We start from the raw sequence: 16494 nt of genomic DNA, 5'->3' as shown, positions 1-16494 counted from the left end.
ATCTTATCCCCTTTTTTTTCGATAGGGGATAAATACCCCTTTTAGACAATATCATTGTGATTATAAACTTTATTTGCTTATTTCTTTATTTATTCATTATTCTAGGTTGTTTGAAACATTGCAGTCCCTGTTTTGGTCAATTTTTGGACTCATCAATCTTTATGTTACAAAAGTCCAAGCTAACCACACCTTCACAGAATTTGTTGGTGCAACTATGTTTGGAACCTACAATGTCATCTCGCTGGTCGTTCTTCTTAACATGCTTATTGCCATGATGAACAACTCCTACCAGCTCATTGCTGTAAGATATACTTTCTATTCTAGATTCTTTTTTTAAGTTTTTATTATTATTTTTTTATTGTCATGGAAAAGTTCCACTAAAGTAGGATGGAACAGCTGTGAATTGTTGACCTTTCAATGGAGTTTGTATGATCTCAAGCTATGTTTAACCATGAGGCTGTGGTGGCTGATTAGGAAGTTATGTCTCATATTCTACCAGGAATGATGGGAAATGGCACCTCTGCTGATACTGTAAAATCACGAGCCATGTTTGGACCCTGCAAAACCCTGGAAGATAAAAGATTACTAGGTTTCTTTTTGGCGGAAACATCTGTGGATTACATGAATGGACCATTGATTTAATTTAATGCTACTAAGTTTTCCTTCACTAGATAATAATAGTTGTTTAGAAAACCCCATTCCACATAACAGGCCCCAACCATAGGCTCATCAAAAAAGAAGGGTTTTTGGGGATGGACACATTCTTGGAGAACCTTTCATTTATAACATATTCTGTACAAGCAGGTTGTCTCTATAATTTAGTTATTTACATTAAAGCTATATACATAATGTGCAATGGGATATTTTAATACTTCCTTCCCTTTCTGATCAAATTTGCTAATACCAAATAAGAAATTTAACCACATACTACAACTTTTACATGAGAGGTTAGGTGCCTACTTCAGGTTACATTTGGTATTACATGGAAGCCATCGGGATGAATGTATTTTGATGCACACATTCTATTTTTCATTCTTATTTTAAATTTTTCCTAGGATCATGCAGACATTGAATGGAAGTTTGCAAGAACAAAGCTCTGGATGAGTTACTTTGAAGAAGGAGCGACACTTCCTACTCCCTTTAATATCATTCCAAGTCCAAAATCTCTGTGGTACCTATGTAAATGGGTTCGGAAGCAAATATGCAAAAAGTACACAAAAAAAAAGCCTGAAAGTTTTGGGGCATTAGGGGTGAGTACTTAAAATCATAATATGAAGGCAGTAGAGCGGGCAAACATTTTGCTTTCAAATATATGCAATTAGAGTGCCGTAATCTTGTGTCGTAGAAGAAAGCATCAATAGCCTAATGTACTACTGTGTTCTTGATATTCCACCCCTGGTCTCCTGTAATGGCAGGTGGCCAACACAAGGACATTCAACTAAAAACATTGAAGAAGGCTCACAGCTTATAGATATACAATAGACAATTCACCATAGACAATTGACTTGTACAGGTGGTATAAATGTTTTTCTTTTTTTTCTTTACAGAGAAGAGCTGCAGACAATCTCAGAAGACACAACCAATATCAGGTGACTTTTTCCTAAACAGTCTCACAAATTAAGTTAACTAAAATATTTTTACATCTGTAGAATACCTATTTATGATGACTACTAGTATTTTGTGTGGTAGAAAGTGTATATGAGCAATCTATGGATATTTTTTTTCTCATTTGTTCCTATAGGTGGCAGCAGTTTATAATCACTCTTAGATTTACATAAACCTGTTTAGTATATATTGACATTCTGGTGGGTTTGAGAAACAGAGCAGATGCTTAAATGTCTCATGTGCCAGGAGGTGGTTTTTAGACTACGGCAGGGGCATACACAAGGGGCAGTTTCACCATTTTAACTGCACCCTTGAGCCCCTGTCAATTGTATGGATGTCCTTGGAATGAGGACTGCCAAACTCTGATGTCTGTTCTGTAAGGGTACAGTCCCATTAAACTCCCAACATAAAAAAAAAACTTGTAGAACTTTTCAACAGACATAGAATAACATTTATTTGCTGAAACTGGAATTAACCCTTTAATATGTTTCCAATAATCCATACTAAAATATAGTAGAAAGCACTCAAATTTCTCTATTATTGTGGCACCATACCCTCTTGCCCTAGCGTAGTGCCACTATCTCTATGTAAATGAAAGCCTTCTTTAGATTCAGAAACACCAGATACTCTAAATTACACTAGCATTCTGAGGATGAAAAGCATGTTACATTTTCATTGCTATTTTACCTGTTTTGTGACTTCATTATTGTCTTCCATTTATTGGTTATTACACTGGAATATGAAAATCTTTGATACATTGTATCTTCTTGTGTCAGGAGGTTATGAGGAATCTTGTTAAGAGATATGTTGCTGCAATGATCAGGGACGCTAAGACTGAAGAAGGGTTAACAGAAGAAAACTTTAAGGTATAATTTTCTATGTTACGGTTTCAACTGTTTATTTACAGTTAAAATTATGCGTTCTTTAGATTCTACAATTTGACCTTACCATTCTTCTGTGAATAATGGACTGATGGATTACATTTAGCTAAATGCATTCATTATATGAGAGAAGAGGGGAGTATACATGCCTCCCTATATGCATACAGTTTTTTCTTCCTTATAATTTACAATATTTTGTAATCTGTAGTGCAATATTTCTAATGCAATCTAACAAAGAATATAGCAAACTCATAGTTATGAGAACTCATAAACACGGCAGAGCCTGTATGGCTTTGTACTACAGTACATAGTTACATAGTTGGAGGTACTCCTGCCACTTTATAAGCGATCAGGATATGGATTTACCAGAAGTCCCATAGACTTAGTATTATTAACTATAGTAAATAAAGTTATATACTATTTAAAATGTGTACTGACAAACTGGAGAAAGATTTAACAATCTCAGCAGAAAATCAGACATACTAGAAAGCTGACTGAGAACCATGCACATCAATGTCTTGTCTAACAGTGGTTAGATTGACTGACAGTGAATGTACCCAGTGTCACACTGGAGTGTATTGGGCCAACAAGTAAACAGAATGAGTAAAAAAAAGGATCCAAACCTGGCACTTCTCTCACTTTTAATAGGCTTTATTCATAAAAGTTCATAACATTACATCTTATGGCACTTCTCATCGCATTTCAAGCTCGTACCAAACACAAAGGAGTGCCATGAGATGTAATTATAGCTGTATGCTACAGGTTATTTCAATTGTGACAATACTATATATGTATACAGTAGCTTACTTCATATTTTACTACTTTTTTGTAAATCAGACTAAAAAGACCCTCATCCACAAACTGCTTCCCACTGCTTCCCACACACACAAATTCGCCTCAATGACAACTGCTATTACCTCCTCCTACTCCCCAGGAGCTAGATCTTCTTAAGTTTTAGGTATTGATTGCCTCTTTGTAGTTTGCTATCATTGCTACAAAATGCAGCAAAATGCTGAAATTTTGACCAAATCATGGCAAAAGAAAAAAATGTGTCTGCATCTCTAGTTGTTCAGGGTCCGCTGGGGGAATTTATCAGCATCCTGATGGCCCAGGCTAGCTCTAATGTATCCGGTTCACACAGCAAAAAAGAGTAAAATATTTTTGTATTTTAAATCCATTAGGGGATGATGAATATATTATTATTATTATAGGAGTACTCCGGTGAAAAACATATATATTTTTTTAAATCCACTGCCGCCAGACAGTTAAACAGATTTGTAAATTACTTCTATTAAAACATCTTTACCCTTCCAGTACTTTTTAGCAGCTGTATGTTACAGAGGAAATTCTTTTCTTTTTGAATTTCTTTTTTGTCTTGTCCATAGTGCTCTCTGCTGACACTCTTTTTTTTATTATAAAAATACAAAACTTATACAAAAACACAAAACAAGCTTAACCAGCTATAACATAAATAAGAAATACACTGGTACCAAAACACAAAAGCAAAACCCTGCCTAACTGGCCAGCCCAGCTTTACAAAAACCTAAAATATGTTAACCCACCTAACCGAACCAAACAACACACTCACATGCATACCATAAATGAACATAAAAATAGCACAACTTGGCTTATCAAAATATGAAAATAAAATTTAGCACTACCTCGCTACAACTCAAAACCATCCATACTCGGGAAACACAACGAGAAAACAAAACAGAAAATATAACAAGCACACCACTACAAAAAATAAAAAATAAAAAGCACAACTTGGCTTAGCAAACATAAACATAAAATTTTGCACTACCTGGCTACAAAACAAAACAAAACAAATAAAAAAAAATACTAGACCAAATAAACTGAAATAAACAAAATAAACCACGTAACAACATAATAACTGGTCCGACTGCCATAACTACTGTAATGCTATAATATAAAAAACAATATATAAACAATATACATACAAAATCACATGAACATAATAATATAGTATTTAACTAAAAATAAATATACACTAGAGAAAACCTACAAAAACAGTAGAAAACCCTACCAAAATCCCTACACTAAAACTGTACCCTCTCCCACACCACCCCTCCTGTACATAGATCAGAGTCCATACCGTTCGTACACAAAGTCCTGTCCCTAACTGACCCATGTCAGGTCCCCCCCAAAAAAGCAAAACACCTCCACCCACAAATATATCCTCCCCACCTAGTACTCCTCCCAACCAACTTACACACAAACTTATACATACTAACATATACACACTGAACCAAAACCACCTTAGGCCCAAGTTTGGTCGCCTGTAAGCCCTTCTTACCATATCAGCTTAAAACAAAACAAAAAGTTAGCGTGCACATGCATTAGCCCACCACCGGGAAGAAGGATGGCAGACTTGATACATCAAATAATTTTTTAACTCTTTCCCTAACTCCCCCCTACAATTTTCTCTAGTTCTATCCCTCCATTAAAACTGACCCTGGTCTCACCCTATCACTATCCCTATAACACTGCCCCTAACCAAAATAAAGGTACTCTACCTAAAAGGTCTAGTACCTAGGGCACATCAAAAGAAAACCCTCTTCATAGGAGAGAAGCCCTACTGGTACCAAGACTGCCATACTCCAAAGATCTGATCTTCCCGAGGTCACTGGTGATATTCTTACAGACCTCCACCTCGGAGAGGATTTTTTGTTGGGTCGACACTAAACACTGTGCCTTCCACGTGTAGTACCTAACCACTAAGTCTCGGCCACCCAGGTTCCTAAATGCCCCATAAGCCCACTCCGGGTAGGTAAGGCCGGCAAGTTGACTCCAGCCGATGGAAGCGCCCACCCGGTTGTAGACCCCTATATTAAAGGGACAGTGAAGCAAGAAGTGGTCCATGCTTTCCAGCGTGTCCCCACATTCTTCTCGGGGACATCCCCGATCATCAGAGTTCCTACACTTCAAATTGTCCCTTACACATAGTCCCAAAACTTCTGGGGGATCCTTTTCATGTTTAAAAGCTACAACCCCACCCTCAGATCCCGACCTGGGCAGTCCCTGAGTGCCAGAGGCTTCTGGAAGTGGGTCAACAGAACCCGTTTGTCAAGGAACTGCCTTGACTGGGTCCTGATCTCCCACACTCCCAGACCCCAACGACGTATCGCCTTCAGAGTCGGGGTAGCATAAGCCGGAAGATATCCGTGGGGCATACGGAGGTCCTTCACTTGCCCTCCTCTCTCCCATTCCTGGAAGAAAGGCCAAAACCATTCCCTGCAGGAGATTACCCATGGAGGAGCCCTCTCTTTCCAGATGTTTACAATGTTAGCTTTCAAGAAGGTGTTTGTAAAGAACACCACAGGGTTTACCATAGATAAACCCCCTAGTCTCCTCGTGAGGTACGTAACCTCCCTCTTGACTAGCTTCATCCTGTTCGCCCATAACAGTTGGAAAAACAGACTGTAGATTCTAGTATAGTAAGCCTCTGGCAAGATACACACGCTGCTCAGATAGATAAACAAGTGGAGCAGGTACGATTTGATCAGGTGTACCCTTTTCCTGAGGGTCATAGACCAGACCTTCCACTGGTCCCCCTTCTGAGCGGCATCCTGGAGCTTACCATCCCAGTTTTTGGTGGGATAAGCATCCTGGCCAAAAGTGATGCCTAAGACTTTTGCTGATTCTTGGGGCCCTGGAAGGGTGTCCGGGAGATCAAACGTGGGATCCCCCCCTCCCAGCCATAGACTCTCACACTTATCCTGGTTGATCTTAGACCCGGATGCCTCCAAGTAGCGGTCCACCTCCGACAGCACCACATTGAACCCCTCTCTTGAGGAGACAAAAATAGTGACATCGTCAGCGTACGCCACCACTCTCTGGGTGACATCCAGCTCCGCCAGACTCATCCCGACTCCCGCCAACGGCCCACTATCTACCCTCCTGATGAAGGGATTGATTGCGAACACGTATAAAAGCGGGCTCAAATTACAACCCTGACAGGCTCCGGACCCCACCTCAAAAGAGCGGCCAGACCAACCGTTCACCAGCGGGAAACTCTCTGCCCCTGCTTACAGGATCTTAAGCCAATTAACAAAAGTACTCGGTAAGCCATATCGCAGGAGGACGGACCAGAGGTATTCATGGTTCACCCGATCAAACGCCTTGGCCTGATCCAGGGACAGCAAGTACCCCTTCCAGAAACCTGCACTACTCCACTCCACTGCCTTCCTGACACTAAGGGTAGCACTTAAGGTGCTCCGGCCTGGAACAGAGCAGTGCTGAGCCCCTGAAAGGAGCCGGGGTGCAAACTTCACCAGCCGATTAAACAGTATCTTGGCCAGAAGCTTCCTGTCTGCATTGAGAAGAGCTATGGGCCTCCAATTCTCAATACGGCTAGGATCTTTACCCTTTGACAGCAGAATCAGGGCTGACCTCCTCATTGACTTCTGCAGAGTGCCCGAGGAGAGACACTCATTGAATACTTCAGTCAAGAGGGGAGCTAAAGACTCCTTAAAGGTCCTGTACCACTCGGATGTTAAGCCATCCGGACCTGGCGACTTCTTGGGGGCAAGCCCCTCGATCGCCAGTCTCACTTCCTCTTCCCTGATTTCTTCTGCCAAAACGCCAAGAGAGAGGGGTCTACCCCTGGCTCAGGAATGGTTTCAGCCAGGAAAACCGACATCTTGTCTCGATCTAGATCCTTCCTCCCCAAGAGGTGCGAGTAGAAGGATCTGACGACCTCCAAGATCCCTGATCTGGACAGATTCAGTGATCCTGTACAATCAATCTGTCCTGAAATGATTTTAGTACTCACTGACATCTTCCAGTTTCTGTAAGGGTCGGGCGAGCGGTACTTCCCGAAATCCCTCTCAAAAACCAAAGATGCGTGCTGACACCTCATCAGCAAGGATTTCACTCTGGAGATATCCTCTCGGCTACCTCCAGTCGAAACGAGAAGCTCGAGTTTCCTCCTCAGACCCTGATACAAGCGATACCTGTTCAGGGACCTGAGGCTCGAGAGCTGGCGGAAGAACCCCGCAACCCGCTTCTTGAATATCTCCCACCACTCTGACTTACTACTACATAGGCCCAGTAAAGGTACCTGGCTCTGAAGAAAATCCTCAAAGGACTGTCTTATCTCCGCTTCCTCCAGGAGGGAGGAATTCAGCTTCCAATAACCTTTTCCCATCCGGGGGGTCTCTGAAACATTCATCACACAGTGATCGGAGAACTCCACCTCAACCACGGACACTGCGGAAGAGACTGCTTCCCCCTTTAAATAAAACCTATCTATCCTAGATCTGCGACTACCTTGATAGGTGAAACCCGCGTGGCCCGAGGGGCTCCGGATTTGGGCGTCCTCTAGGCGAGCTTCTCTAGCTATGCTAATCAGCGCCACACTATCGCAAGTCAGCGGACCATTGGAGCCTCTCCGATCTTGGGACCTTGTGACATTATTGAAGTCCCCTCCAAAGATCACCTGCCGACTCGTAAAAAGAAAGGGCTTAATCCTCATAAAGAAATCTTTACGGCCCCGCTTAGTTTGCGGGGCGTAGATGTTAATAAGCCGGAGCTCTTGTCCCTTCATGAAGACATCTAAGATCAGGCACCTCCCCATTTCTAATTCAATAACCCGTCGGCATTCAACAGGAGCAGTTAAAAGGAACGCCACCCCACTATACGGCTCAGCCGCAAGAGACCAGTGGGAGGGACCGCGCCTCCAGATCTGACAACCTGGTCTCCCGACGGCAAAATCCCGCCAGCCGGGCTCGTTCTTTGCCACTTCGTAGTTTGACCAGAAGAGTTCGAGACCCTCTGGGCGTACGAAACTGACATCAAACTCGGATGAACTGTAGGGGTAAATGAGGGCAAAGATGTCACTTGCCCTGAATTCCATCTGAAGGAGGAGCTCAACCACTTTAGAGCGAGGTGGGCAAGCATCCTCGCCCCTCCAAATCAGACGGACCACATTCCTACGGTTACTGTCCTGCCCGGTTGTCGGAAGGGACCAGACCACCTCCCCATTCCGCTCTCGGAAAGACCCCAAACCGTGCCTCTCTATCCCGAAAGACAGGTCGACCTCACCCCTTCCCTCTACCTGGATCGACCTGTCGCTCCTGCGTAGAGCCTCCAGGAGGCGCTGTTGCAAGTGGCCTCCAGAGCCGGATAGAGACGGGGACCCCCCTGAACCCCCGGCAGTGACATTGGCATAGCTCCTAGGAGCAGTCACTACAGCCGGACCAGACCCAGACCCAGAACCGTCAGTACAGCCACTCACACAACTACTCCCATCTTTATTCCCATTCATATCCGATTTCCACTCTTACCACTACTACTCCCACCATCATTCACTCCACTTACACTCCCACATGCATTCCTCTCATCCACAACACTACTACACTCAGCATTCTCACATCATCCACTCATTACCTGCCTAACAGATTCTGGGCTGGCTGGGACTTGTAGTATAGCTGGTTTAATAATGTTCTTTGCTGTCTTAGCTGCTGCTGGGGTTGATGCTAATGGCTCCTCCTCCATGGGCGATGTCCCTTTTGGAGTCTGGAGCTGCCCCCCCAGGCACACCCCAGCTCCGCCCACACTCTCTGACACGTAGGGAATCCCCACCGTGCCAGCTGTGCCTGTCCACACGGGCTCTGCAGCGGTTTCTGACGCTCGGACACTCCCCTCCCTCACAGAGGAGTGCCCCGCAGCGCCCACAGAACATATAGTACCCCGAACACCTGGACCCACCATTCTCTGCCAACGGTGCCCAGACACTCCCCCCCTCACAGGGGAGTGCCCCGCAGCGCCAGTAGTGCCCACAGCACTCGGGGAACCGCCCCCCGAGCACGCGGCGGCATAGCTTGCCTCGCCACTTCCCACCATGAGCCCATCCTGCCCCTCCCTACGGCAGGATGGGTGGGCTTCACATCTATTGCTCCTACAGCCCTTTCAGACGCCATGCTGTACCCCCCCTGGCTGGCCCCGGTCCACGACAGGAACAGGGTCTGGCAGTTTGGGGGGCCCAGCAGCCTGGCCCAGACTGCTTGAATGAATGAAAAACAAAAGATACCATTTCCTGAACTTTCTGCTTCTTCCTTTTCTTCACTACATCATTCTTGCCAAGATCTTCACAAAAGGCAAAATCCTCAAAGCGGGTAGGTGACTCCTGCTGCACAATAGCTCTCAGCAAACCCCCACTAGCTGGGTCCTCTTCACAGCTATCCTCCATCTCCCCATCATTGGAAGGTAACGCCACCTGATAGAGGTCAGGGTAGCTATCTTGGGGGGCTGGGGGTCACATGCACTAGGGGCAGCATCCCCCTCACTCTCCACAGCTTCACCTGACTCTCCATCACCTTCATCCTCTCCATCTTCCTCCTTACTGCTGTCCTCATGGTTGTCTGCACATGCACGCAGGTCTTTAAATCTTTCATTGTTAGAAAGTTTTTCTTTAACGAACCCTGCATCCTCAGCAATGTTCCTTCTGGCCTCCACCACCTCAGCCACCTTTGCCTTCAGAGCCCGCACCTGAACAGTAAACTTCTGCCTCTTACCTGCTGAGACATTGTCAGCCTGGTAGCGTGAAAACTTCAGGTCTTCCCTCAGGCTCCTAAGTTTTCTTCCCAACTCTTCATACTCCGCCATCTTGGATTGGATCCGTGACCCATACATCTCCAGAGACTCCCTTGGACCCTGTACCCCCCATTGCTGGGGTTCAGGGGTAGCACAAGGTCCGCTGTTCTTGTCTGTAGCCTTGCGTTCTTCGGGTTTGGACGGGGGAGCAGGCTCCGCATTTCTGTGAGCCCTGCTGGAACGCCTCACCCCGACCTTGAAACCGGCTGTAGATACTATCTTCCCCCCTCTCGCCAGCCGGGAACGAGAGGTAGAAGCCCGAGACTCCCTTGGCTCCATGCAGGAAAGCTCTCCCCAGGGGCCTGCTACATCCCTGGGAAGGTAGATGAAAAACGCTGCTTCTCTCTGTGTGGAAGTCTGGAGCTCAAAGGAGACACACCCGACAACTTCACACACTGAATCTGCTGTGTTCACAGGATGTGCTCTCTGCTGTGTCAGGAACTGTCCAGAGCAGGAGAAAATCCCCATTGCAAACCTATGCTGCTCTGGACAGTTCCTGACACGGACAAAGGTGTCAGCAGAGAGCACTGTGGACAAGACAAAAAAGAAATTAAAAAAGAAATAAAGTCATTTGTTTTTTCCTCCTCTCCTTCTAAAAATCATACTGCATTACATTTTTTACCTACAGACCCATATAAGGGCTTGTTTTTTGCGCCACCAATTTTACTTTGTAATTACATCAATCATTTAATAACAAAATCTACTGCAAAACCAAAAACAATTTATTTTTGGGTGAAATAAAAAAAAAAAACACCATTTTGTAACTTTGGGGCCTTTAGTTTCTACAAAGTGCACTTTTCATTAAAAATGATACCTAATCTTTATTCTGTAGGTCCATATGGTTACAAGGATACCCAATTCATGTTTTATTTTATTTTACTACTAAAAAAAATCCTAACTACATGCACCAGAATAAGTTTGTTTAAAATTGTCATCTTCTGACCCCTACAACTTTTTTATTTTTCCGCATACAGGGCTATATGTGAGCTCAGTTTTGTGCCGTGGTCTTTAGTTTTTTTTATTGGTACCATTTTTGTTTTGATGGGACTTTTTGATTGCTTTTTATTAGTTTTTCATGGTATATGAAGTGATCAAAAATGCACAATTTTGGACTTTGGTATTTTTTACATGTACACCATCGGCCGTGCGGTTTAGCTAACCTTGTATTTTAATAGTTCGGACATTTATGCATGCGGCGGTACCACATATGTTTATTTTTATAACATTAGTTTATAATTAAAAATTATAATTTATTTATTAAAAAATGGGAAAAGGGGGGTGGTTTAAACTTTTAATAGGGATGGGATTCATTCACTTTTATTAACTTTTATTTTTACACTTTATAATTTCTTTTTTAGCCCCTAAAGGGGGCTATAACATGCAATCTTTTGATTTCTTACACTGATCAATGCTATGCCATAGCATAGCATTGATCAGTGTTCTCGACGCTCTGCTGCTCTAGCCTGCTGAGCAGGCATGGAGCAGCAGATCACCGAATGGAAGAGGATGAGGCAGGTGAGGACCCTATCGTCATCAAGTAAGCTGATCGGGACACTACGATTTTGTCATGATAGTCTCGATCAGCTCTGCTGAGCTGCCGGGATAGTGTTAGTTTCATTTTAGACGCTGCAATCAACTTTGATCGCAGCGTCTAAAGGGCAAATGCCGGGCATTGGCCCGATTGGCGGTGCCCGGCATTAGCCGTGATTCCTGGCTGCCCGAAGCAACCGGGACCCACTGGGATTAACCCATTCTCCACATCGTGAGAACAGTTTAACTCAGGTCCTTAAGTCCCAGGACACGAGGGTGTACCTGTACGCCCTGTGTCCTGGACGTGTTTATAATAATAATAATGATAAAGAGCTGCACAAGTATTATCATGGTAATCACACATTTTTATTTTTTTTTCATTTTTTTATAGGAACTAAAGCAAGATATTTCCAGCTTCAGGTTTGAAGTCTTGGGATTGTTAAAGGGAAACAAATTAAATCTTCACAACACTAAAATGAACAATGTATCAGAGGAAGGGGAAGAGAAATCTAAACCCAAGGAGAAGAAAAGTAGAACACAGAAGAGCAACTTCAGCTTTTTTGACATAACCACGATGATTCATCCTAGAACGGCAGAGATAACAACCGATAAGCATAACAATGTGAGCAACGGCTCTGCTCTGCTAGCTTCAGAGACTAAGGAAAAGCCGAAGAAAATTCAATTTGCCAAAGACATAAAAAGCTTTGGGCTTTTTCACAGACATGTAAAAAATGCTAACATAGACCAGAGCTCTTCTAAAATCTACTCAGTTTCCGAGGAAGTCCCAGAGCCAGAAATATCTAGTCCGACAGAAAAAACATTGAATTCTGTAAAAAGTCAAGAACTTACCTCTGAATTAAATGTTAACAAACTGAATGAACAATGCAGTCAAGGTAATAGGGAAACCTTGGAATGTCTACCATTAGAGCCTTCTGCCAGTGGCCCCAGTTTAGTAGAGGAGAGTCATCTAGATGATGTCAAATACATGCCAAGCAAAGAGCTACAGACAAAGAGCACACAAGAGGAACCCTCCACAGAAGAACAAGATACCATAACAAGACTGTGATAACCATCTGTACATACACATATTTTAAGTGCATTTGGAATGTTTAATAATTCCTTACATGACTGATTTAAGCATTGTCACTTTGGGGTATGATGACAGTTTATACAGATATGATCATCTATAGGGATTAGAATGCCAGTAGGGATTGTGTGATTTGCCAATGAACAGTTTGCTAATGGAGACTGTCTTGGAATTTATGTTTTTTTTTTAAAATCCATAGTTACTATCAGTATAAATATATATCCATATAAATACCTTCATTTGCTAGACTATGCAAAATAATCCTTTTGACCGCATTGAAGAAAGATGGTAAAAAATATTGTAAGTTATTTCTTGTAGGCACCTACTGTAGTGTATTGATGAAACTGTTCTTTACACGGAATTAGACTTGAAGCTCAGGGAATATTAGAGAACATGCTTTGTACAGCATGTTTCATTGTGTATTGCACAATCTATATAGGAGCAAAGGGTATGATCTATAAATAAGGTGGAGCCTCACTTTATATACTGTAGTTCTCATTGTTTTTCTCGGGGAGAAGAAAATAATGTGGAGGGTATTCAAAGACTTTGTAGACCATCCCTGTTATTGGATGGTCCGTATCTTCAAGATAATGTAATTATACTAACATTTGCTTCTTTCCACGAATTAGAATGAAAATGGGGAGTTTATCTTTTGAAAGGTAGTTGGGACAAATCCTGCAGAAGACAACTATTATAGGAACAAAAGAATGACTCCTCTTCTTTTCCTCTGTACTAATTTTGAGAATTAAAAATAAAATGTTTTATGTTTAGTCATTACTTTATGAACATCTGAAGAACATACTGATACTAAATGTATTCAATGCAAGGGTAGCACATCCACAGTAGGTGTCCCGTAGCTGAAAATCGGCAACCAGAACTCATTGACTTCAATGAGTAGCAACATTATCCGATTGCAGATTTTCCGCTTAAGGAATTTCAGCTCTTGAAACCTGCTTCGATTGTGCTACATATGACTCTACCCTAATAGATAAGTCCACCTTTGTGCAAAATGTTTAGTTTTTATATTATTGTAATCTACATCAGTGGTTCTCAACCCAGTACTCAAGGCCCACCAACATTATGCTTTTTTAATTTTCTGTTACTCCATTGAAATAGCACATGGAAACATTGAAATCCCAGACTTTCGGTGGCCTTGAGGTCTGGGTTGGAGACCACTGATCTACATGAGATTGAGAAGCTTGATCTAACATAACACAGTGGGACAGTTCAACCTTCCTACATAACATAAGTGTACTATACCTGGTAGAATGAAATGTTCGATAGTAAGCCTGTAGAATTGTGAATGCTGTTTTCAAATACAGTTATAGTACAGGCTGTAATTCAACACTAAGATATATGCAATATCACTAAATTGTACAGACTGACCCACATTTATCAATATTGACACGATAAACATCTACATTTTCTATGCATTTTTTTAGTAAAGCTTTTGTGAAACTTACCCCAAAATTTGTATCACAAAAAATGTCATGCAAATCGTGAATTTTGACAGATATTTTGCCACATTTTAGCCAAATGTATATATATATATATATATATATATATATATACATACACAGTCATGGCTGTAAATGTTGGCATCCCTGAAATTTTTCAAGAAAATGAAGTACTGTATTTATTGGCGTATAACACACACTTTTAAAACTTAAATTTAAGGCAAAAAGCCTGCCTGTGTGTTATACGGCGATAAACCTTCTGGTCACTGATTTAAAGCGGCCACAGCAGCGGCTGCTTGTTAAGTATTAGCAGCACGGCCGTGGCAACTTTAAATCAGATACCAGCAGCGACTCCTCTCTGCTCTGCTTTAAATTTTCCTTACCTCCCCTCTCCCTCTTCATCCCCCCCCCCTTTCCCTGCTTTTCATATTTTTTTTTATTTTCCTTACCTGGCTGCGCTTCGGCAGGCCAGGTCAGGCGACGGGTCTTGCGGGCTGCGGTCAGTGAAGCAGATGAATGACATCCTCTCCCGGCATCTCTGCGCGGCATCAGTGACATCACTTTTCATTTCCTGTAGTCGCCGCACTCTGAACTCTGACTCGGGGCAACTGCAGGAAATGAAGAGTGACGTCACTGATGCCACGCAGAGAAGCCAACTGAGGATGTCATTCATCTGCTTCACTGATTATAGCCTACAAGACCCCCCGCCTGACCTGGCCTGCCAAAGCGCAGCCAGGTAAGGAAAATAAAAAAAAACTATGAAAAGCAGGGGAAAGGGGGAATTATGAGGGAGGGGAAGAATAGCATAGGAGGAGCATGATGGGGGGATGAGACAGGGTGGGGGAGATGATGAGACAGGGGGAAATGATGAGGAGGGAATGATGGGGTGCATGATGAGACAGGGTGGGGGATGATGATACAGGGTGGGGGATGAGGGGGGGAATGATGGGGGACATGATTAGACAGGGGGAAATGATGAGGGGGCATGATGAGAAAGGGTGGGGGATGATGAGACAGGGGGAAATTATGGTGGGGGAGGCACTAAAGGCTTAATGTCTGTATGGCTAGTGGTGGTCTATGACAGGGGGAAAAAATGCGACATGGGGGTATGATGAGACATGGGGGGGTGGCAATGAGAGGGGTAAATGTGGCACAGGGACTGATAAAAGGGAAGGAATGATGTGACACTGGAGGGGATGGGACCAAACTGAAGTGCAGAAGAAAACAAAGTTGGGGGGATGATGTGGCATTTAGTCCAAGTCATTTATTTTACATATTATTTTTTTTACTTACATTTCCCTTTTAAAATGGGGGTGCGTGTTATACGCCAGTGCGTGTTGTACGCCAATAAATATGGTATTTCTCACAGAAAAGAATTGCTGTACACATGTTTATTCCCTTTGTGTGTATTGGAACTAAACCAAAAACTGGAGGAAAAAAAGCAAATTGGACATAATGTCACACCAAACTCCAAAAATGGGCTGGACAAAATTATTGGCCCCCTTAACTTAATATTTGGTTGCACACCCTTTGGAAAAAATAACTGAAATCAGTCGCTTCCTATAAACATCAATAAGCTTCTTACACCTCTCAGCAGGAATGTTGGACCACTCTTCCTTTGCAAACTGCTCCAGGTCTCTTTTTTTTTTTCAAAATAAGTTTTTTATTTGTTTTAAAGCACAAATAACAAAAGTAACCAAATATCAAAGTCAAATGACTTCCAGCTGAAAACGCCCACTACTTGACAATGCAGTACAATTCGTGGGTTCCACATACATCCAAATGAAGAACATGGGGTAAGAAAAAAAAATGGTAAAGAGTATAAGCATGGTAGTGCATCACAATGTGGTGTTTCAGGTTCAAGAAATACAACACACAACACACATAAACGGTCTACAATCTCTCATGGCATACACAAGATGTAGTTAACCAGACATCAACAGGCCCAAGTCAGGCAATGTGGGAGGTAGAGCTGGAAGAGGAAAGAAGAAAAGGAAAGAGGAAAGAATAGGAAAGAGGAAAAATCCCAAAAATGTAAGGGAGAGGATAGCATATTGCGGACTGAAGCTCGTCAACTTACCCTGTAGACGGTGGGCAGCCAGGGACCTCCGGACTCAGGTTACAGAGTGTTAGAAGTGTTCAGCATTTAACTAGCTAGGTGGGAGCTAACATATTCCGGAGAGGCCATATAACTAAGCCAGGGACCCCATATAGCGTGGAAATTGTCAATCTGTTTATGATTATCAGCTGTAATTTCCTCCATTCTACAGATATGTGATATTTACAGAAACCAGGATGAAATTGATGGCGGTGAGGT

At 42.8% G+C, this 16494-nt stretch overlaps 1 protein-coding gene across 6 annotated transcripts in view; it reads left to right on the top strand.

The window, feature by feature from the left end:
* TRPC4 (transient receptor potential cation channel subfamily C member 4) overlaps positions 1-13494 on the top strand; it is a 289046-nt gene extending 275552 nt beyond the window's left edge. For 5 of the 6 annotated variants that reach the window (XM_056561953.1, XM_056561952.1, XM_056561954.1 and 2 more), the window contains 5 exons: positions 106-301; positions 1056-1250; positions 1548-1589; positions 2382-2471; positions 12025-13494. In XM_056561953.1, coding sequence (XP_056417928.1) covers positions 106-301; positions 1056-1250; positions 1548-1589; positions 2382-2471; positions 12025-12699 — 1198 coding nt within the window. In that variant the 3' untranslated portion in view covers positions 12700-13494. The remainder of the gene's footprint in view (positions 1-105; positions 302-1055; positions 1251-1547; positions 1590-2381; positions 2472-12024) is intronic. The other variant, XM_056561957.1, reaches the window with a different exon arrangement.
* The last annotated feature ends 3000 nt before the right edge of the window (positions 13495-16494 follow it).

Source organism: Hyla sarda, chromosome 2 (genome assembly GCF_029499605.1).
Source record: "Hyla sarda isolate aHylSar1 chromosome 2, aHylSar1.hap1, whole genome shotgun sequence".
Taxonomy (NCBI): domain Eukaryota; kingdom Metazoa; phylum Chordata; class Amphibia; order Anura; family Hylidae; genus Hyla; species Hyla sarda.
Note: the sequence above shows the minus strand (reverse complement) of the source record. Positions and strands in the feature narration are given on the sequence as shown.